This window comes from Lonchura striata, chromosome 8 (genome assembly GCF_046129695.1).
Source record: "Lonchura striata isolate bLonStr1 chromosome 8, bLonStr1.mat, whole genome shotgun sequence".
In the NCBI taxonomy this organism is placed as follows: domain Eukaryota; kingdom Metazoa; phylum Chordata; class Aves; order Passeriformes; family Estrildidae; genus Lonchura; species Lonchura striata.
This window is the reverse complement of record NC_134610.1, coordinates 16,025,936-16,046,133: the sequence shown is the minus strand read 5'-3', so window position 1 is coordinate 16,046,133 and position 20,198 is coordinate 16,025,936. Positions and strand designations below refer to the sequence as shown.

The 20,198-nt window shown below is 55.2% G+C and overlaps 2 protein-coding genes across 2 annotated transcripts in view; both read left to right on the top strand.

Annotated features, from left to right (window-relative positions):
* LOC110468386 (tubulin alpha-5 chain) overlaps positions 1-19,676 on the top strand; it is an 85,034-nt gene extending 65,358 nt beyond the window's left edge. The window contains exons 2-5 of the mRNA XM_021526303.2: positions 15,310-15,371; positions 16,969-17,191; positions 17,727-17,875; positions 18,087-19,676. Of these exons, the coding sequence (XP_021381978.2) occupies positions 15,369-15,371; positions 16,969-17,191; positions 17,727-17,875; positions 18,087-19,058 (1,347 nt within the window). The 5' untranslated portion in view covers positions 15,310-15,368 and the 3' untranslated portion in view covers positions 19,059-19,676. The remainder of the gene's footprint in view (positions 1-15,309; positions 15,372-16,968; positions 17,192-17,726; positions 17,876-18,086) is intronic.
* Positions 9,298-13,485, top strand: LOC144246696 (tubulin alpha-4A chain-like). The gene is given in 8 exon segments (XM_077784981.1): positions 9,298-9,334; positions 9,337-9,391; positions 9,393-9,441; positions 9,443-9,572; positions 9,575-9,699; positions 11,751-11,973; positions 12,105-12,253; positions 12,435-13,485. Coding segments are annotated over 8 exon segments (1,740 nt in total). The 3' UTR covers positions 13,407-13,485.
* Positions 19,677-20,198: the final 522 nt, after the last annotated feature.

The following is a 20,198-nucleotide window of genomic DNA, read 5'->3' as shown; positions in this document are numbered from 1 at the left end:
CCAGCACTCCTCAGGGACAAATTTCAGGACAGATATGCCCGAGAAGAGCCTTCCCCAGCCATGAGTCGTGCGCCTGGAGTGGATGAAATGCCAAGGGCAGCATCTCGTATGCCAAAGGCATTTCTCTCTCCAAGGGATGGGAAACCCGTCCCCTGCCATCAGACAGCAACTTGATGATTTCCTTGAACAACGGCATGGAGTTTTTCCTGCCACTGTAGATTTTTTTTCCCTGGATGCCACTGCAGCACTGTCCTCCTGCACCTGTTTGCCCAGGAGCAGGGAGGGGTTCCCTGGGGCTGCCCGCTGCCAGGGCGGCGTCCTCGGCTGCCGGGGCTTGGATTCGGCCCATCTGCCCAGCAGCGGGTGCAGAGCCGGCATGGGCACTAGATGGAGCCACAGGCTGCTTCACAGGATCCCACCCTGCTGCTGGGAGGCCGAGAGGAGCCGCAGGGCGTAGCCGGGTCTTGGCTCCTTGCTTTCCGTTCCTGGCTTTTGCAGCTGGTGTGAGGACAAGGAGGCCCCCGAGATGGCAGATCTCAGCTCGACCTGTGCACACCGGTGGGGAGGAGACAGCTCCACATGCTGGCTGTGACTCTGGAGCCGGGGGAACACATTGCTGATGCGCATTCATGGCAAAAGATCAGGGTATGGAGGGGGGAGGCAGTGGAGAGTTGGGAAGTAGCCCACCACAGCACTGGTAGGAGAGAAGATGTGTATCAACCACACCTCATCCCAGATGAAGTGCCACAGTCACTCGTCTGCTCTAATCTGGCAGCAGCCAAATAAAAGAAGCCCATCACCCACTGGTGCCTCACACCTTCAGCTGCAGCACCCTGCCCTCTTTACCTGCCCTTTCCTCCTAGGTCTGCCTGAAGTTCTGATGCTCACATCAGCTTTGAATCAAGCACAGGCATCTTGAGTGTGTCTTAAGAAGACACTTATTTCTTATTTTGGGGATCTCTGTGTTGCAAGCTTGTTTTCAGCTTTCCAGGGTCTCAGAAATGCTCATGAAATACACTTGAGGTTTTCTGAGGAAATAGGTTTTAGGTGAGCAAAGCAGGATGCCAACGGGCCAAATGTTTTTATCCTGGTTACCCAATCTCTCAGGAAGCCAAGAGAATTGCATCATAAACCCATTTTATATTATTATGCAAACCACAAATTAAGCGATATATTTTTTTCGGCACTGCACAACATTTCAGCTTTTGATTTCCACATGTAAACACAAGCACTTTCACAGCCTTAACAAAACTGGCAATTATGTACTGAAAAATTGTATTCATGGCAATTTTTGAGCTAAGAAGTACTCAGCAAATCAAGTGCCTGCTGCTCCCCTCATCACATGCAGCTGACTCCCTTCCTCTTCTCCCCACTCCCCAAGGGAAGGTCCCTATTCCTGCAGTGGAGCTGCAGCAGGGAAGGAGCAGGAGCCAGAGCCACTAGGACAGAGTGAGAGGGTTTGAGCAGAGTGAGACAAGTTCTGGGTGCCATTTCTGTGCCACCTTCCTCTGCCTGCCTGCTTCTAGGACAGATGGTGATGTTCCCATCTCTTGGCATGGCCACAGAGCTGGTGCAGCCCCCAGGAAAGGGGTCAGTGGGAGCTCCAGGGCTTGCTCATCCCTGAAAGGGCTGCATTAGGCTGGGGACCCCCAAGCACAGGGGGCTGGTGAAGACATCACTTGAGCAGGACCCCCACTTTTAAAATCCACATTGATTCTTTTACTCACAGTCCTGCTGTCTCATCCAAAAAGCCCTGTCCACCCTCCCTAACTTCCCTGCACAGCTAATTTCTTCACACCTTCATGTTTTTGATGTTCTGCATGTTTATCTCGGAGGCCAGGCTCTCAGCCACCTGACCATCTCCTTGTCCACTCTGTTCTCATCTCAGCTGGCTGTTTAAGAATTGTACCTTCTAGAGACTGGGATGCAAAGCCATGCAGCTGCTCTTAGTTTGCATAGCAGAACAGAGAAGTGAGAAACAGCAAAGTCAGGGTGACTTTCGTTCAAGCAGGGCAATGACTTTGAGCCAGATTTAGCAATGTGACAGACCCAGGCTGTGTGTCCCAGGCTCTGCCTTGCAGGCATGCTTGCGTGTGCTGACAATGGGGATGCTGCCCCAGCCAAAACCCAGGCAAAACCGAGGTGCTTGCAGATTTTAAATCAACAGAGTCAGAGGCTGGCAGAGATGGCAGAAGCCCATGACTGAACAGGTTATCCATGATGAGCAGGCACACAGGCCCAGGGAGCAGCTGAGCCTCACGGCAGCGGGGTTTTGCCCACATCCCTGGCCTGTGGTTGGTGACAGGTTGGACTGGATAACCCTGGGGGGCACAGGAGCAGAACACCCCAAACTCATCCATGGGGAAGCTGGTAGCTGCACGGCCTGGATCAGATCCCAAGGAAAGAGAGATGAAAGACAATGAATAGACTGATACCACACACCCTCCATATGCTAGGGAACCCTCCAGCTGCAGCTGGCACTGGACAGGAAGGGATTCTATTGTGAAGCAAAACCTGATTTTGCTCATGCACACCAACATGTCCATGTCCACACTCTCCCAAGCTCCACATCCCTCATGTTCATCTGGCTTGGCCAGGATTTTCTGCAGTGCCTGGTAGGACTGGGGTCACAGGCTGTCACTGTGCCCTCCAGCTACATGCCCAGCCTTGGCTCATTGTCCACCCAGGCAGGGCTCAAAGGCAAACAGTGAGCCAAACAGGGACAAATAAAAACGGATATGGAGCAAATGCATTTGCATGAGAAGAAAACAAGAAAAAGGAAAAAAGAATGCCAGAAAGCAGCTTTCTGTTGTTTTCTGTAGCTCTTGGTGCCCAACTACTAGTGCAAGAGTGGAACCTTGGAGAGAGTGGTGTGGAGTGCTGTGGATGCAAAGAGAAGACTGCAGTTTGGATGCCATTATAACATACTCACATGTAACACATTACCTGCTAAAATCGACATTTGCAGTTCATCAGGCCCTCACTGAGAGCATTAGTGGACTTATCTGAGGGTCTTGCTGTGCTGCTGATGGCAATTTTTAACTGAGCTGGGAAAACCAGGGTAATTCCAAAGGACTGAAGAACAGAAATCACTCCAGTCATTAAGAAAATAAACTAGTTGACCCAGAAAACTCTAGATTACTGATAATACCAAAAAGAAATAACAGAGGAATTAATTTTTATTCTCTCAGCAGAGAACTAAATACTGAATAATGTATTTACTACTGATATCCTTGTCTCAGGTAAGGAAGGCGTTGCTTTGCAGACTTGTCATCACCTTCAGCACAATTACATGTCTGGCTGATTTAGATCACCACCGCTGGTATGATAGCCTCACCTGGAAGCTGGCAGGAGATAATGCTAACAGTATTTGCATAAATCACAGCATTGCTGCAAAGAGGAGTGAAACAATTGGTTTTCCGTGTCCATAGATGAAGGAAGCTCAGAGCTGCTGCCAATGATCTTTCAGATCTGCTTTTTGTGTTGCCTCTGTATTTCTTTTATTTGAATATTTATCTTGGCGTGCCAAGCCTGCCTGTTTTGCACCAGAGGCATCAATAGGAAAGGTGTGCTTGTTAGCCAGGAGCTGTAGTGCTGAAGGCCTTTGCAATGAGGATCTCCAGGGCTGATTGCAAGGCCCACTGTGATAAGAAATGTATACTAAGAAAAAAACTGGGATAATGCTAAGCTTGGTAGGATAGTAACTATTGAAGGTGACAAATCTCAGAGATAGTTAAGAATTGTCTGATTAAAAGGTCACACAAGCAAAATTGCTTGAAGTAATTAAATGGAGAATTTTAGGAAGGGGCAGTCTTGTCACTTAATACTCTGCACATTCTCTTGCCACCCTCACACTTTATCAGCAGCAGTGTGGGATTAATTTCAAGACCCTCGATCAACCTTGGAAGCCAGGGCTGCCTGGCAGGAATCCCTGGACAACCCCAGCAGCTCTTTGGTGATGATTCACTGTTGCAAACCAGCAAATGGGTTCCCCCGGCTGCCTCGCCGGCCACCACACCCTCCTCACAGCAAGCAAGCCAGTCACATCCCTGCCTTTTTTTCTGAGCAGACCTGTCATCTCAGTAATTGAAAGCAGGATTGTTTGGCAAGTGTGTCTTCCATGTTAATAATGATGCTGAGGGTGTCCCAGCATATGCAGGAGTGCTTAGTGCCCAGCTCTTGCCAGACTCTGCATCCTCCTGACTGGGAGGAGGTAAAGCTCTCCAGAAATGTGTGCAGCGCCAGGCTATTAAGTGGCAGAACAAGAGTCACGCTGTCCAGGCCACACCATCACAGGGAAGGGTACAGCAGCCCTAGTTGTGCTCAGGGGGCCTGGAGGTAGCTTGTCCTAATGAGGAGGGCCACATTAAGCATGAAAATTCAGCAGATTTGTGCTCCAAGACCTTGCAACAGAGAAATTCTGCCAAATAGCTGTTATTTCACATGCAGAGCCTCTCATCATCGGGCTTAACTCTGATAGGAGCTCTCAGATACTAGTTTGAGCCAGGCATCCTCAGGATGCCCATTGAACTCGAGGTGTCAGCCCAGGGACTGGAGGCCACTGGCTCCCAGCAGCCAGGCTCTGGGAGGAGCGGGGAGGACAGCCCTTGTTTCACAATGTCACACTCTCTCTGCACACAAACAGCTTCGGGCAGGAGCACCCTGGGAGCCATTACCCAGCTGAGTTATTATATGAATCTTTCATCACATTAACTGTTTCCCTCTGACATCCAACAATGCTTGGCCAGCTGCCAGATCCTCCTTTCCACTTTTAACAACTCTACAGCAATCCCCAAGACTCCAGGCTAGTTTCTCCAGGCCCAGCTCTGCCCTTGGCTTGCCCTGGGGCCAACAAGCTGTTTGCATTATTATACAACTCACTTCCACATGTACAACGAAACACCTTGCAGACATCTCTCCAGCCATGGAATGCTCAAATCCTCTCCAAAGGCCAGGGCACAGCAGAGCCATCGTCAAGAAGCTTCTGTAACAGGAATTGTTTCCCAGTGAGTGCAGGACTGGCCCACCTGGCTGTGGTTTATGTACCTCAGAGGAGGGGGTGCATCTGCAGAGCTGCCCCATTGAATCTGCCATGTCCCCTCTGCTGCCCAGGGGCTTGGCTGCTGTCCCACAGGCAAGGCATGAGCTCCTGGGAGCAGGGGAAGTGGTGGCTGCTTCTTGCCCCATCACTGCCAGCTCACAGGCTTGTCTTTGGCATTGCGACAGAGCTGGCCACAGCTTGCTGCAGTTCTGAGAACTTGTAAGGCAGGAAGGCCTAAAGGGCTGGGCATGAAGACATCACCATGCCTACACTTCTGTCTGGTGGTATGGAGAGCCCCTTCAGCCTTCTGGGATAACATATATCCCTCCAGGAGCTCCTACCATCGACCTTGCAGAATTCATCTAACTAATATTTCCAGGTATTCCTGCACTGCTTGTGCCATCACCAGCTCTGAGAGCTGATGGAGAAGAGGAAAAGCATCACTGGCACCTCCACAGAAGCCCATCAGCACTGCACACTGGTATTCCCTGAGAACATGGGGCCACCTCAGCAGGCTCAGTCCCTCTGTCCCCCGCCTGGAGGCAGATTGTTCACACCAGGCAAGCTCAGACCTTTGACATGAAGTCACTGCAATTAGACAGGTGAGGTTTTATTTTGCTCCCGTGGGTGTGTAGCTGCCTTTCCCAGGACATGAAGAAAGGCAGGTGACACCGGCAGCCACGGCAGCTGGCTCTGAGCCAGGAAGGCTGCTCACCCAGGGCCTGCTGTGCCTGAGAAAGAGCTCGTTCCAACTTGTCCAACAGCCCCTTTTAGCCTCGCAGGTTGGGGCTTGGCTTGTGGGGCTGCCTGTGTCCTGGGGAGTGCCTCCCCACTCTTGCCACTGCCCTGTGATTCAGGGCTTAGGACTGTAGTGAGATCTGGAATTAGCTTTATTGTTTCTGCACGGAGGCACACGCTCTGGGCAATGCAGCAGGCGTTGCACAATTGACTTCATTCTATCTGAACCAGCAATTATGCTGCTGTTGCTCAGCTGCAGCAGAGAAAACTTCTGTCAGATCACTACTGTGCCCTACATCCCAGCAGGTCTCTAGGAGTAAATGCCACGTGTGGGCTGCTGAAGATGTTCAATGAGGCCATTATTGAGTATCTGCTTGGTCTTCTGATTCTCCCCATTCTTTCCTTGCAGCCTGTGACATCTAGCCTTCCAGTCACCCTTCTTTCTTATCTCTGGATCAGCACTACCTACTCCAGGTGAAGGATGAGGTATTCAGAGGGGCTTTTCTGACCTAGGCAAGGCATGCATATCTTAAGGAATGGCAAAGGGAGAATTTTCTGCCCATCTCTATGCTATGCTAGGATTTTTCATGGTGGCAATGTCCCAAATGCTGCCATAGTAGAACCTCAGCAGCACTCAGACATATGATGCTGGGCCATCAGCAGGAGCCAGCTGTGCTTTAGGGACCCTGCACAATGCTCAGTGGGATATTACTGAAGCAGTTTGCATCACAAGGGCCTTGCTTGAATTCATATCTGCAACGTGCAGTCAAGCTCCATGCTTTCAACAGACTTAGTTTCACCAGCCAGCCTTGTCCAGCCTGTGCCACTGCTGGAGAGCAAACTGCACAGGGCAGATGGGCTGGAGGTACATCCTGGCTTCTCCACCTCCCCACCTACTAAGAGGATTAAGGGCAGAGCAAGGACAGAGTGAGGGGTAAGCAGGGCAAGCACAGATACAACCTCTTTGGGAAGCTCCTGGCTGAGATTAGAGACACAGACAGGAGCCCTGCTCCTGAAGCCACTTTCTCCATCTAGTCTTTGATTAAAAGTGGAGGGCACAATGGGTTTCCTTGCCAAACCCACAGCACAGCTCTGCTCTCTTCTACCTTCCCAAGAAGGCCACGTCCCCAAACTGCCCCATGACACTGTTTTCTCTGCCTGGAGCAGGCAGGGTGGAACTGAGGTTTGAAAACTGGGAACAATAGTTTGGACTTTCCTCAGCAAAGAGAGCAGGGATCTGGGGTGTGGATGGGAGGTACCAGGCTGAGCTGAACTCATCTCCTCCCCAGTTTCAGTTCTGGGTACTTTAGGTGTGGCAGTTTTTAACATACTTCTGGAAGACAGCTATAGAGAGAGAGAGGCTTTGTTTGGGTAACTGCAAATTTGCTCACAGGTGTTCCTGTGCCAGCAGGTACCTGCCAAGAGCTGGCTGGTTTCTGACAGCAGCAAGTAGGGGCTTTCCCTGCAGTGGGCAGGACTCTGCCCCTCAGGTATCTTCAATGTTTTTCCAATCCTTCAGTAAAGAGATGGTTGAATTCTGACTCTATAGCCTATAATTTTCCTTGCTTGCTATTTGCGTCTATCTGGTTGCTGATGCAGGGTCTAACTATGTTCTGAGCATCGGTGAAAATGTTTCCTGAGCAATTCTTGTCATCTTGTGACTTCTGATGTTGTCTGAAAACATTTGCAGGGCCTTCTTAGATGTGTGGGTAAGATCTCTGTAAGAGAGGGGTCGCCTCAGGACAGACGCAGCCAGAGTGAGCTCAGCCTCTGCTGTGTGCTTTCGGGCTGCTGCTACAGCATCTGGCAGGTTGCTGAGCAGTTAGGCACTGACAAGATGCAGCCGATTGGTGCTCCCTGGATTTAGCCAGATGTTCTTAAGCATTTCAAAAAAGCTTAGACATCTGTTCGGGCATTTCAGATCAGAGGCACATGGGGATGCACAGCTCCAAATGACTCATGGCTCTCTTGTCAGTCATTCCCACTCTGATTTTCCAACAAAACAGCATCTTAGTGGGTATTTTCACTGTGAACATGCATTTGCAGCAATGATGAATCAGGGACATTTCACTCTCAACCCTCCACCACCATGGTATGTAAACTGATTCATGATTTTGCACGCCTAGGTAGCACCAGATCGTTATGCGGATCTTCAGAATTTGGGTGAACTGTACAGCCTGAAATGCTGCTGGCTGCCTAGCTCTGCTTCCAACCATGCTGGAAGGCATTCGTGCTATAAATGCTCCAGAATTAATCGGCACCGTGGAATTAAGGAGGGTTCTAGGACACACCCAGTGAGAAGTGACTCCCTGGCATCCACTGCACGTTACAATGAGCACCTTGGTAAAGATTTTAACAGGGAAGATGATACCATCACTCCTTTGCACTCCAATTAACTTCTGGGGCTCAAATTTTGATGCCTCAGTGCTACCAGTTACTCTCTCACTCTCATGGACTGTCTGCATCAGCATGGTCTGTGTTATCTAGTGATCTCTGAGGTCACTCAAAGGACATTTACACCACAGGGAGGCATTTCCAGAGTTATCCAGTCACCACAGAATCCTGTGCAGGTTCAGCAGCACTTATTACCTGGGGTATCTCTGTGAAAACAAAACAAAACAAAACAAAAACCACAAAAAAAAAAAAAGCCAAATAAACAACTTAATATTTTCCCATCAACTTGATTAAACCCACTCTGTTCCTCTGGCTCAGCCATTTCTGCAGGTCTCAAAAATGTGTTGCTTAGACACCAGCACAGGCTTTGCAGCAGTACTCTTGCTTTCAGTCACTTTACACATGCTCATCAGTGAAGGTGACACTTTCCAGGTGACTCAGGCACAAAGAAAGGCTATTGTGGGTGGATAATTTAGGTCCAGCTTTCAACTTTCAGATCAAGCTGAGAGATGACAGCACTTTTCAGTGAAAACTCATTAAGTCAGAGCGCTGAGGCAGATGCAGGGCTGGTTCTGCACCACAGTGGATGCTTTGAGTATTTTGGAGGGGGTAGGACACATCATTCATTGTAGTAAGGCCAGAAATCAGTGAAGTCACTGTAGACTCCAATAAAACCCCTCCAAGGTGCTCTGAGCTCCCTACACCCTCACTATTCATTTCATAAAGCTCTGTGAAATCAGATCAAACCAGTGAAGGTAATGCAGAGCCAGGATGGAGAAGCAGCTCTTTGGCAGGCAGGGCTTTCAACACAGCCCCGGGGCACAACTGTTCTTGAGGGCCTTGACACAAATGACGGGATTGAGTTTTCCTGCTTTTTTTTTCAGTGATCTCCAAAGAGGTTAGAAAAGTTTGAGCTCATCTGTGGAGGGTTTCCTCCACCAATGTTTCCTCCAGAAATTCTCCCAGGTGTTTTTTAAGGAGCCTTGGGTGGCTGCCAGAGACCTGGCTCACTGCTTGCTCAAGGATCACATCAGCACCTAAGCCCACCAGGAGGGAAGACCTGGGCCAAGTTCTTTACTGGCTTTTCTGCTTCAACCCCGAAGTCTCTCCTGGTTAGTGTCTGGATGGTGCCTTTCACCAGCAGGACACCAAGCTGGAAGGTGTCACTCTGTTCTTCAGCAGAACTCCTCTGCCAAGGCTGGCAAGCATATCAGGAACGCTTATGCCCCACTGCCCTTTCCTCGAGGGGACCCCCCGGTCTCCCGTGCCCCAGTCAGGGCATGCTGCTCCCCGAATGCCCCAGTAGTACACCCCGCCAGGCAGCACAGCCCCATCTATGCAAATCTATGCAAATATGCGCAATGCACGCAAATCTATGAAAGCGCTTGGGGCTGTCTCGGCGGGGCGGCCCGCCCCGGAGCGCCGGTGCCGCCCCCGGTATAAGGCGGCGGCGGCGCGGCCGTCCCGGAGCGCGGAGCTGCGGCAGCCCGGGGACAGGCAGGTTGTGCGGCAGCGGCGGCATCATGGTGAGTGCCAGCCCCGGCTGCTCTCTCCCTCCGGTCCCGCGAGTGCACCCTGGAGCGGGCTGGGGTCTCCGTGACTTCCCGGGAGGGCTCTACCGGGAGCCCAGAAATGCGGGCAGCTGGCGACGGGAGTGCTGGCTATGCTCGCCCTGCCTTTGCCTGGCTTCGGCCTCTTGCTGATCTGTTCCCGACTCTCAGCAGCCTCCCTTCTTTGAGCATCCCCTTGCACCCGTGGCAGGGAGGCCACCAGCGAGCCCCGCCGGCCGCGGAGACCGGCGCTCGGGCGGACACGTCCCGTCTCATCCCTCTCCCAGTTTTAAGTGTCGGTTCCTGCCCGTGTCCCGCGGTACCGTCCCCGGCTGCTGGGAGCTCGCCCCGTCTGCCAGCCCCCCACGCTGCCGACCCACAGCTGAGCTCCGGCAGTAAGCTGTGGCTTCCTTCACCCACTGCCCTGCTCCAAGGGTGGGCATCACTGTGGGTGGGCTTCCAGGCTGCCCTGCGGCCATCTGTGGTTCATGAGCTTTCCAGCTGCCCTGGAGAGCATCCCAGCCCCAAGGTTTCCCGGGCACCCTGCCTGCTGTCCCGCGGAGCCATGCTCCCAGCCCTTCCCGTGCCAGATTTTGCCGTGAAGAAAGCAATCTACTCTGTTGGCTGTTGACCAACACTGCTGCATCCTGGTGCTGCTGAGCTCTGCCCTGCCTATTGTCAGTGCTGAGTCCCACAGAGCCAGTCCTGGCTGCTGGTTGTTGTTGGGATGAAGTGCAGTGAGCAGCATAACCCTCTGCCACCCCCACACTGATTCACAAGGTCCTTTGCCAAGGAGGAGTCCTCTCATCTTCCTTGAGGTGCTTGCATCTTTGCCAAGTGTTTTCTATGCCCTTCTGTAGAGGATCTTGGAAGACTTACCTCAGGTCTTAAGTCCTCGGGTCTTACCCTTGGCTCCTTGTGTTACACAATGTTTATGGACCTGCTGGGAGGGATATGTGGGGTATTGCTTTGCTCTTCTTGCACCTCAGCTTTGGGAAAGGTGAGGAGATGGGCTTCCGCTCTCACCATGGGTATCAAGGGCTTTTTTTTTTTTTGCCATGCCCCACTGTCACTGCTGCCTCTGAGAGGCAGCACTGAAAGCATTTTAGATGCAGAGAGACAGGACATGCTGCATCCTGTGCAGCCATTGCCCTGCTCCTGAGTGCAAAATGACTGGTTCCACCAGCTTCCTGCCAGCTGACTCATAGTGGGGCACCATGGCTCTGGAAACCCAGTTTGATTTGGATGCTCCTCTGACTCAATTGTCCCTGATGACACATCCAAATCCTTAGCAACAGCAGGTCTAAGGCATTGAATACTTTCATTCTTACCAAAAGAACTGCAGGTTCTGGGGTGCCTCATCTGAAGGGAGTGAGGTTGTAGAGCCCACCTTCACCTAGCTTCTCCTGGGGGGCCTGAGGCTACCCTTGAAGCTGTGAGCTAAGAGACCCTCCCACCTCAGCCTTTCCGTTGACTTAAAAAGTGCAGCTAACGTTTCCTCCTCCTCTAGAGCTAATTTAGGGAAGCTGAGCCTCAGAGCATGGCAACCATTCATGTTTGTAGATCCCCTCACTTGCTGAGTACCCATCTTCAGTGCCCTCAGCTCCCAGTGTCCTGGTGGTGCTCTGCCATCTCAGCCTCCAGCTCTATTGTTGGAATTGCAACAGGGGCTGTGCCAGATGCTGCTGGGCATCAGCCCTTAAGCCATATGGATGTTTGGGCAATGCAGAAGATGCTCACTGGATGCTATCCAGGGCTGTGGGTGGGACCAGTCCAGGGGATGGGCAGCCTGATATCCTGGGCTGCTGTAGGTGGGTCCGGAGGCGGTCAGTTCAGTGGTGAGAGGCAGAACACTACATTTGGGAGAAAGCAGAAAACTGAAATGGACACAGGGCACCCAGGCACAAGGGCGGTGTGGCTTGCCCAAGATGATGAGGGCCAGAGCTGCCCTGCCAGGGCTGTGCACTTCCTGCAGTGATTGCATTTCTGGTCTCTGCTGGGATCTGACCCTGCCTCCCCCTCCCCAGCGCGAGTGCATCTCCGTCCACGTCGGCCAGGCCGGCGTCCAGATGGGCAACACCTGCTGGGAGCTGTACTGCCTGGAGCACGGCATCCAGCCCGACGGGCAGATGCCCAGCGACAAAACCATCGGCGGAGGGGATGACTCCTTCACCACCTTCTTCTGTGAGACGGGGGCTGGGAAGCATGTCCCACGGGCCATCTTCGTGGACCTGGAGCCCACAGTGATTGGTGAGTGTACGCTAATTGAGCAGTGATAATGGGGATTTTGGGGAACAACCCATTGCAGGACACTCCCAAGAGCGCTCCTGCTACCTTTCCCCAGATCCAGTTAGCTAATCTATTCTGCCACTCTCTCCTAGATGAGGTTCGGGGAGGAGTCTATCGCCAGCTCTTCCACCCTGAACAGATGATCACTGGCAAGGAAGATGCTGCCAACAACTACGCCCGTGGGCACTACACCATCGGCAAAGAGATCATTGATCAAGTGCTGGACAGGATCCGTAAGCTGGTAAGTGACTGCAGAGAGGGGATGTGTCTCCCTGGACTGGGGTCTTGAATCACACAGGAGGTGGGAGCATGATGTGAGTTCTGCTGTGCCTTGGGAGGAATCAGCAGCTACCCAGACAAAAGTCTGAAACTTCCCTCCATCCAAGTCAGTGCTTGAGGGAACCTTACTTGTCTCTCCACAGGCTGACCAGTGCACAGGCCTCCAGGGATTCCTGGTGTTTCGTAGTTTTGGAGGTGGCACTGGCTCTGGATTCACCTCCCTGTTGATGGAGCGACTCTCTGTTGATTACGGCAAGAAGTCCAAGCTGGAATTCTCCATCTACCCAGCACCACAAGTCTCCACCGCTGTGGTAGAACCCTACAACTCCATTCTCACCACCCACAGTACATTGGAGCACTCAGATTGTGCTTTCATGGTGGACAATGAGGCCATCTATGACATCTGCCGCCGGAACCTGGACATTGAGCGCCCAACCTACACCAACTTGAACAGACTCATCAGTCAGGTTGTTTCATCCATCACAGCGTCACTACGGTTTGATGGAGCCCTGAATGTGGATCTGACCGAGTTCCAGACCAACCTGGTGCCCTACCCTCGCATTCACTTCCCCCTGGCCACCTATGCCCCTGTGGTTTCTGCTGAGAGAGCTTATCATGAGCAGCTATCAGTATCTGAAATCACCAACTCCTGCTTCGAGCCGGCGAACCAGATGGTGAAGTGTGACCCTCGCCATGGCAAGTACATGGCCTGCTGCCTGCTGTACCGCGGGGACGTGGTGCCCAAGGACGTCAACGCCGCCATCGCCACCATCAAGACCAAACGCAGCATCCAGTTTGTGGACTGGTGCCCCACGGGCTTCAAGGTGGGCATCAACTACCAGCCACCCACGGTGGTGCCGGGGGGGGACCTGGCCAAGGTGCAGCGCGCCGTCTGCATGCTGAGCAACACCACGGCCATCGCTGAGGCCTGGGCTCGCCTGGACCACAAGTTTGACCTGATGTACGCCAAGCGCGCCTTCGTGCACTGGTACGTGGGTGAGGGCATGGAGGAAGGGGAGTTCTCCGAGGCACGGGAAGACATGGCCGCTCTGGAGAAGGATTATGAGGAAGTGGGCCTGGACTCCTACGAGGATGAAGATGAGGGTGAGGAGTAGAGAAGCTACAGGCCTGAAAAGGACCATGGTTTCTACCCGTGTTACCTGCAAACCCTTTGCAATAAACCGTTTCAATCTCCGTGTGTCCCAGTATCCTCCCAGCTGTATTGGTTTCTTGCCAGGTCAGGTGTGTGGTGAGTGCTTCAGCCCTGCTACTGGTGCTGCTATGCTTCCTCCCAGAGCTCTGCTCCAGCTCCACCTCCCCACTTAGGTAAGAGCCCCATATCCGTGGGATAGGTCCAGGACATATGGCAGGCTCTAGGAGGGTGCTGGAGCATATTCACCAATGGGATCTGCAGGAGTGCTGCTGATGTGACAGCAGAAGTACCAAGCTTAGGCATGAGGTCCTTTGTCTGGGAGTACGCTGCCCTCAGCCTGCCCTGCTCTGCTGGGGTTCTGCCTTCCCCCTGGGGCATGTGGCCCTGCTCTACCTGGCCCAGATCATTTCCTTCATTGTTCCCATTCTGTATCCTCTCACTGCCCTGCCTGGTGGTAAGGAGTCCCAGCATCAACTCCTGGCTCCAGCTGCAAACTGGAGATTTCTGTTACCCATTATCCAGTGTGCTGTTTCCAGAGATTAATTTTCCCCGCTTACCACTAATGCTCCAGCTATATTGACCCACAGGGGCTGTCCTCCCCTGCCCTCCTCCCAGCATGCACCCATGTCAGCTGGAGGGCAGAGTGGGGGCCAGCCCTGGCTGCTGGAGCGCAGCCAGGCACTCATCCCTCTGCACAGGGCTGCTGGCACTGCTCTGCTTGCCTGTGACTGGAGTGCCAGGCTCAGACTGATTGGTGCTTGCTGCTGCTATGCCAGGGCAGGAGTCACTGCCCCTCATATCAAGTGCTGCTCTGATCCACTTCTTATGTCTTGTCTGATTATGGGGAAAGCAGGGAATCTGCTCCTTCAGAGCAATTCCATTGCTGACATCTCCCTGGGTCTTCACGGGCACGACTGCCACCAGAAGGATGTAGGAGTTGGAATTGTGCCCTATAGCTTTTTCTAAAAGTTATCCTGCGCTTCTGTCCTGGACAAGGGACCCAGTAGTGTCTCCTGGCATGCTGCCGAGCAGCAGAGGCCCATCCATCCCCATGGCCAGGGAGGGGTAGCTGTGTGACCCTAGGTACTGACATTAAAGACAGAGCCCTCTCCCTGCTAAGGCAGCATTCAAGGCTGAAGGTCCAGGCATCCTCAGTAGCAGGATCAGCCCTAGCCTTGGCAGGGGTGGCTGCACTGGCCAGGGCTCAAACAGAGCTGCTGCTCTGAATGTAGTCACAAGTTATTAACAGCAAGCAGGCTTCAATGACCCTTTTTTGGCAGCCCAGATTTGTCATGCAGATCTGCAGGCTCACAGGGTTGTGCAGTACTGCCTGTTTGTCCCCACCGGGAGAGAAGGGCAAACCTTGGCTGGAGCCTCCCAGAGCATCAATGGCAAAGGGAGGTTTCGGGGACAAAGTGGGCTCCAGAATCTGATATGTGTCTCTATCGTGTTTCTCCTCCTATCTCCTGTTCTAGAGGCACAGGTGGACTCGGGGTCTCCCCACACCCGTGGGGGAGCTGGTAGCAGAACAGGTTAGGGACTGTTCTACCTGCTCTGTCTCCGGTGCTGGTGGCTCAGCACTGCCTGTCACCCCTGAGGCTGGTCCCCAGGCCTCCTGCCCACAGCCTGGACCGATGCCCCCACCTTCCTCCCGGCAGAGAAGGGGGAGCAGCTTCGTGCCCCCCACCTCGGGGCTCCTCCGCAGACGAGAGGACCCGGCCAGGCTCCCGCGGCCCCCGAAGGGGGTACCCCCTCCCCGCATGCAAAGGTACCCAAATAAGGGGGCGGGGCGGCACCAAGCCCCTCCCCCCTATAAGAGAGCGCTGCGGCGGGGATTGCAGCAGCCGCAGCTCCGCGCCGAGCCCCTCCGCGCCGAGCCCCGCCGCACCGAGCCGCCGGGACAGCCCGCACCACCCGCCGCAACATGGTGAGTGCGGGCCGGGAGGAGGGCACGGCGGCGGGGAGGGCGCCCGGCAGCCCCCCGGCAGTCGCCCCGCAGCACCGTGCCCGGCGGAGCTGTCGCGGCGCGCCCTCTCCTTCCCCACCGTGACCTTGGGCAGCCCTCGCGGCCCCTGCCCGGGGGCGGCCGTGCCCCCACCGCCCTGTGCCCCTAAGCCCCGCCGCCACCGGCGCTGGGGCGCCTGCCCCCCTGCCCGCCGCCGCCGGCACCGGGGAGGCGCTGGGATCGCGGGGTGACCTCTCCGGCGCGGAGCGGTGGCCGCGGATGGACGGGGACAGCTGCGCAGGGTGGACGCGCCCGCCGGGCACCGGGGGCCGGAGCTGGGCGTTCGGCGGGGCTCTCCCCGCGGCAGCGGGCGCCCCGGCGGGGTTGGCGACCGGGAACGGGTGTGGGGGTCCCGTCCCTTCGGTGTCGTCCCGCGGGCGTCTGGCAGCGGCGGAGCGGGCTGGGGACGCTCTCCGCAGCGGGCAGTGGCCGTGTTCCCGCCCGGGGCCGGAGCTGTCTATATTTAGCGGCTCAGGAGTGGGCCGGGGCCGTGCCAGAAGGCGCAGCGCAGCGCTCTGCCCGCCGCAGCGCTGACCGGGCCCCCAGCTGCCCTCCCTTCCTCTCTGTGCCTGGGGCTGCTCTCGGCCCTCCCGCAGATAGAAGGAGACCTTGTCCTACCCGGGCGCTGGACCGGGGCACGGACACCATCGCGGCTAAGGACACTGTGCGGTCGGGGAATGCAGGAGTGAATTGCTGCAGGACCTCGAGGCTGAGTCGGGGTGTCCTGCTCAGGGAGGCAGGGATGCCGGGAGCAGTGAAACAGGGATGCTAGGACTAGCAGAGGCGGGATGCCAGGGACAGCAGAGAAGGGATGCTGGAGTAGTGGAACAGGCCTGCACCTCCTGAATGGAGTGCATGAGACACATCTCCAGCTCACAGCCTGCTCCTGAGCACTTCTGCCAACACGGGCTTTGCAGCACAGGGCTGGGACTGTGTAGCTCAGGGAATCTGTGTTGCCTCAGAAACTGTTGGTCTTCATTGCCAGCCCGTACCTGGCTGCCACCTACCACCCTTGTGTCCCCAAGGCCACTGACTCCACAATACTGCTTATCTGTCTCTGACCCCTCATGGGCAGAGGGGTTTGCCCATGCTGATTGCCCCTCATGGGTTAAATGTGTGTACATGTCAGCTCAGCTCCTCACTGGACTGCTCTTGCATGGGAAAGGGGCTGAGGCTGCCAGGGACCCTGGCAGAGTAGGTGGTCCAGGCTCTGCTCCTCTTACTGCTGGAGGACAGGCCCAGCCAAAGTCCATTGAGCAGGTGGTCCCCAGTGAGCGCAGGGCAAGAGGGATGCCAAGGCTGGTTCTTGATCCAGAATGGTGCCTGTGCATGGATCCCAGCTATGGGGAGTCCCTCAGGGTGATGCAGGAGGTCACCCAAAGGAAAATGTGCTCTGGGACCACTGACCAGAGCAGGTCCAGTGTGGGTGACTGTGTGGCACTGGCACCAGCTAGACCCCTCCCTGGAGAGCAGGCAGGACAGAACTGTGCCAGGATCTGACCCTGCCTCCCCTCCCCAGCGCGAGTGCATCTCCGTCCACGTCGGCCAGGCCGGCGTCCAGATGGGCAACACCTGCTGGGAGCTGTACTGCCTGGAGCACGGCATCCAGCCCGACGGGCAGATGCCCAGCGACAAAACCATCGGCGGAGGGGATGACTCCTTCACCACCTTCTTCTGTGAGACTGGAGCTGGGAAGCATGTCCCACGGGCCATCTTCGTGGACCTGGAGCCCACAGTGATTGGTGAGTGCACGCTAATTGGGCAGTGATAATGGCCATTATTTTAGGGAACAACCCGTTGCTCCCTGGAATTCTTACGGCCTGAGGTGCCCCAGGGGTGGGTAGCAGGCAGCTGGTGCTCGTGGTCTTCTGACAATATCCTGCACTGGGTTCGACCCCGAGGGCCCTTTTTTTACCCCAGGAGAAGCCACAAACGTGAGCACCTGCTTTTGTTCTTGAAGTGTCCTAGAGTCAGAAGTGCTTGTACCACATGTGCACAGAGAAACCAGCCCAACCGGCACGGCAGCTCCTGCTGAGCTGTGGGCAGGCAGCTCCTGAAGGGTGGGAGAAGCTGAGCTGCGCAGGGAGGTGGCAGCCACCTCCTCATGCCAGAGAAACCTGATGCTGGTGTTGGCTTTGCTGACGTGTGGGTCCTTGGCCATGCGACGGGCAGGCGGAGCCAAGGTGAGGGATGGCTGCTAGCACCCACGTGTCTGCTTGGCGGCCGCCTCAAACCAACAGCCTCCCCTGGGCTCAACCTGCCCCTGTTCTCTCCTAGATGAGGTTCGGGGAGGTGTCTACCGGCAGCTCTTCCACCCCGAGCAGCTGATTACTGGCAAGGAAGATGCTGCCAACAACTACGCCCGTGGGCACTACACCATCGGCAAAGAGATTATTGATCAAGTGCTGGACAGGATCCGTAAGCTGGTAAGTGACTGCAGAGAGGGGATGTGTCTCCCTGGACTGGGGTCCAGCCTCCTGCTGGGGCTCAGAACACACTGCAAGCTGTGCTGCGCCCTGGGTGGGATATGCAGCTGACTAGGGCAGGAATACAGCAGGGCCTGAAGGGACTTGTGGACAGCCAGACAGTCACAAAGACATGTATCTAAGAACAATCCCTCCTCATCTCTCTCCACAGGCTGACCAGTGCACAGGCCTCCAGGGATTCCTGGTGTTTCACAGTTTTGGAGGTGGCACTGGCTCTGGATTCACCTCCCTGTTGATGGAGCGACTCTCTGTTGATTACGGCAAGAAGTCCAAGCTGGAATTCTCCATCTACCCGGCACCACAAGTCTCCACCGCTGTGGTAGAACCCTACAACTCCATTCTCACCACCCACACTACACTGGAGCACTCAGACTGTGCTTTCATGGTGGACAATGAGGCCATCTATGACATCTGCCGCCGGAACCTGGACATTGAGCGCCCAACCTACACCAACTTGAACAGACTCATCAGTCAGATTGTCTCATCCATCACAGCATCACTACGGTTTGATGGAGCCCTGAATGTGGATCTGACCGAGTTCCAGACCAACCTGGTGCCCTACCCTCGCATTCACTTCCCCCTGGCCACCTATGCCCCTGTCATCTCCGCAGAGAAGGCTTATCATGAGCAGCTGTCGGTAGCCGAAATCACCAACTCCTGCTTCGAGCCGGCGAACCAGATGGTGAAGTGTGACCCTCGCCATGGCAAGTACATGGCTTGCTGCCTGCTGTACCGCGGGGACGTGGTACCCAAGGACGTCAACGCCGCCATCGCCACCATCAAGACCAAACGCAGCATCCAGTTTGTGGACTGGTGCCCCACGGGCTTCAAGGTGGGCATCAACTACCAGCCACCCACGGTGGTGCCAGGGGGGGACCTGGCCAAGGTGCAGCGCGCCGTCTGCATGCTGAGCAACACCACGGCCATCGCTGAGGCCTGGGCTCGCCTGGACCACAAGTTTGACCTGATGTACGCCAAGCGCGCCTTCGTGCACTGGTACGTGGGTGAGGGCATGGAGGAAGGGGAGTTCTCCGAGGCACGGGAAGACATGGCCGCTCTGGAGAAGGATTATGAGGAAGTGGGCCTGGACTCCTATGAGGATGAAGAAGAGGGTGAGGAGTAGAGAAGCCTCAGCCAACAAAGGACCACGCTCCTTCCCTGTGTTACCTGCAAACCCTTTGCAATAAACCGTTTCAGTCTCCGTGTGTCCCAGTATCCTCCCAGCTGTATCGGTTTCTTGCCAGGTCAGGTGTGTGGTGAGTGCTTCAGCCCTGCTACTGGTGCTGCTATGCTTCCTCCCAGTGCTCTACTCCAGCTCCAGCTTGCTACTTGTGCAGGTAAGAGCCCTGGGGTCTAGTCCCTGGTGCCATGGCACACATCCCACCTCATTCGTTGTTCCAGCCAGGGGTGTGTACCGCTTCCTTATGTGATATATGGCCCTGTGTTGTATCCTGGAGCTCAGGAGAGCAGATTTAGTCTGAGCAAGAATGGCAGCTTTTGGGTATTCTCCTCATGTGCAGCCCAGGGGTAGGTGGGCTCGCCTGGAAAGATAGTGGTTGAAGCAGTGAGAGCAATATGGCAGCCCTGCCCCTGTGGTCAGCATGCAGGGCAAGGAGTATGCCGGGCTCTCTGGTGCAGTAGGTGCACCCTGCAATGGCACCCAGCATGGCACGAACCCCTGCGACTGCTGTACTGCTGTGTGCGGTGAGAGGATTAAAGGAGGGGAATGCTCCCTGTGAAACTGTTTGTCTGCATCTCGTTTTTTACCCCCTCTCAGTCAGCAGCACCTGCTGGAGCCCCAGTGAGCCCCACCAGCCAAGGCTCCCCCCTGGGCTGGGGGTGTCCTCAGTGCTGGGGTGATTGTGCTGTCCCCATGCTCTGCATATCCCCACCAGAGCAGAGCTGCTGCCCCTGCCTCCCAAGGTCTGGCAGCTTTCCAGTCTGGGCATCAACCTCCCTCTTCACGGATAGCAGAGAAGTTCTGCCTGTTCTGCTGCCACTGCCTGCCTGCCTCTGCTGATCCCTGTCCTGCAGTGCCCAGCTCCAGAGGCTCTGAGCAGCAGTGTCTGGCTCCAGCTGCACAGTTGTGTTAGCTCCCAATAGGAGTGTTCTGGGGCCAGGGATTAACTTTCCCTGCTTACTGCTAATGCTCTGGCTATGCTGCCCCAGCTGGCCTCTGCTGCCCTTCACCTCCAGCAACGCTTGCCTGCTTAACCCAAACAGTGTGCCCTGCTCTTCCCATGCCCCGGCAGAAACCCTCCCT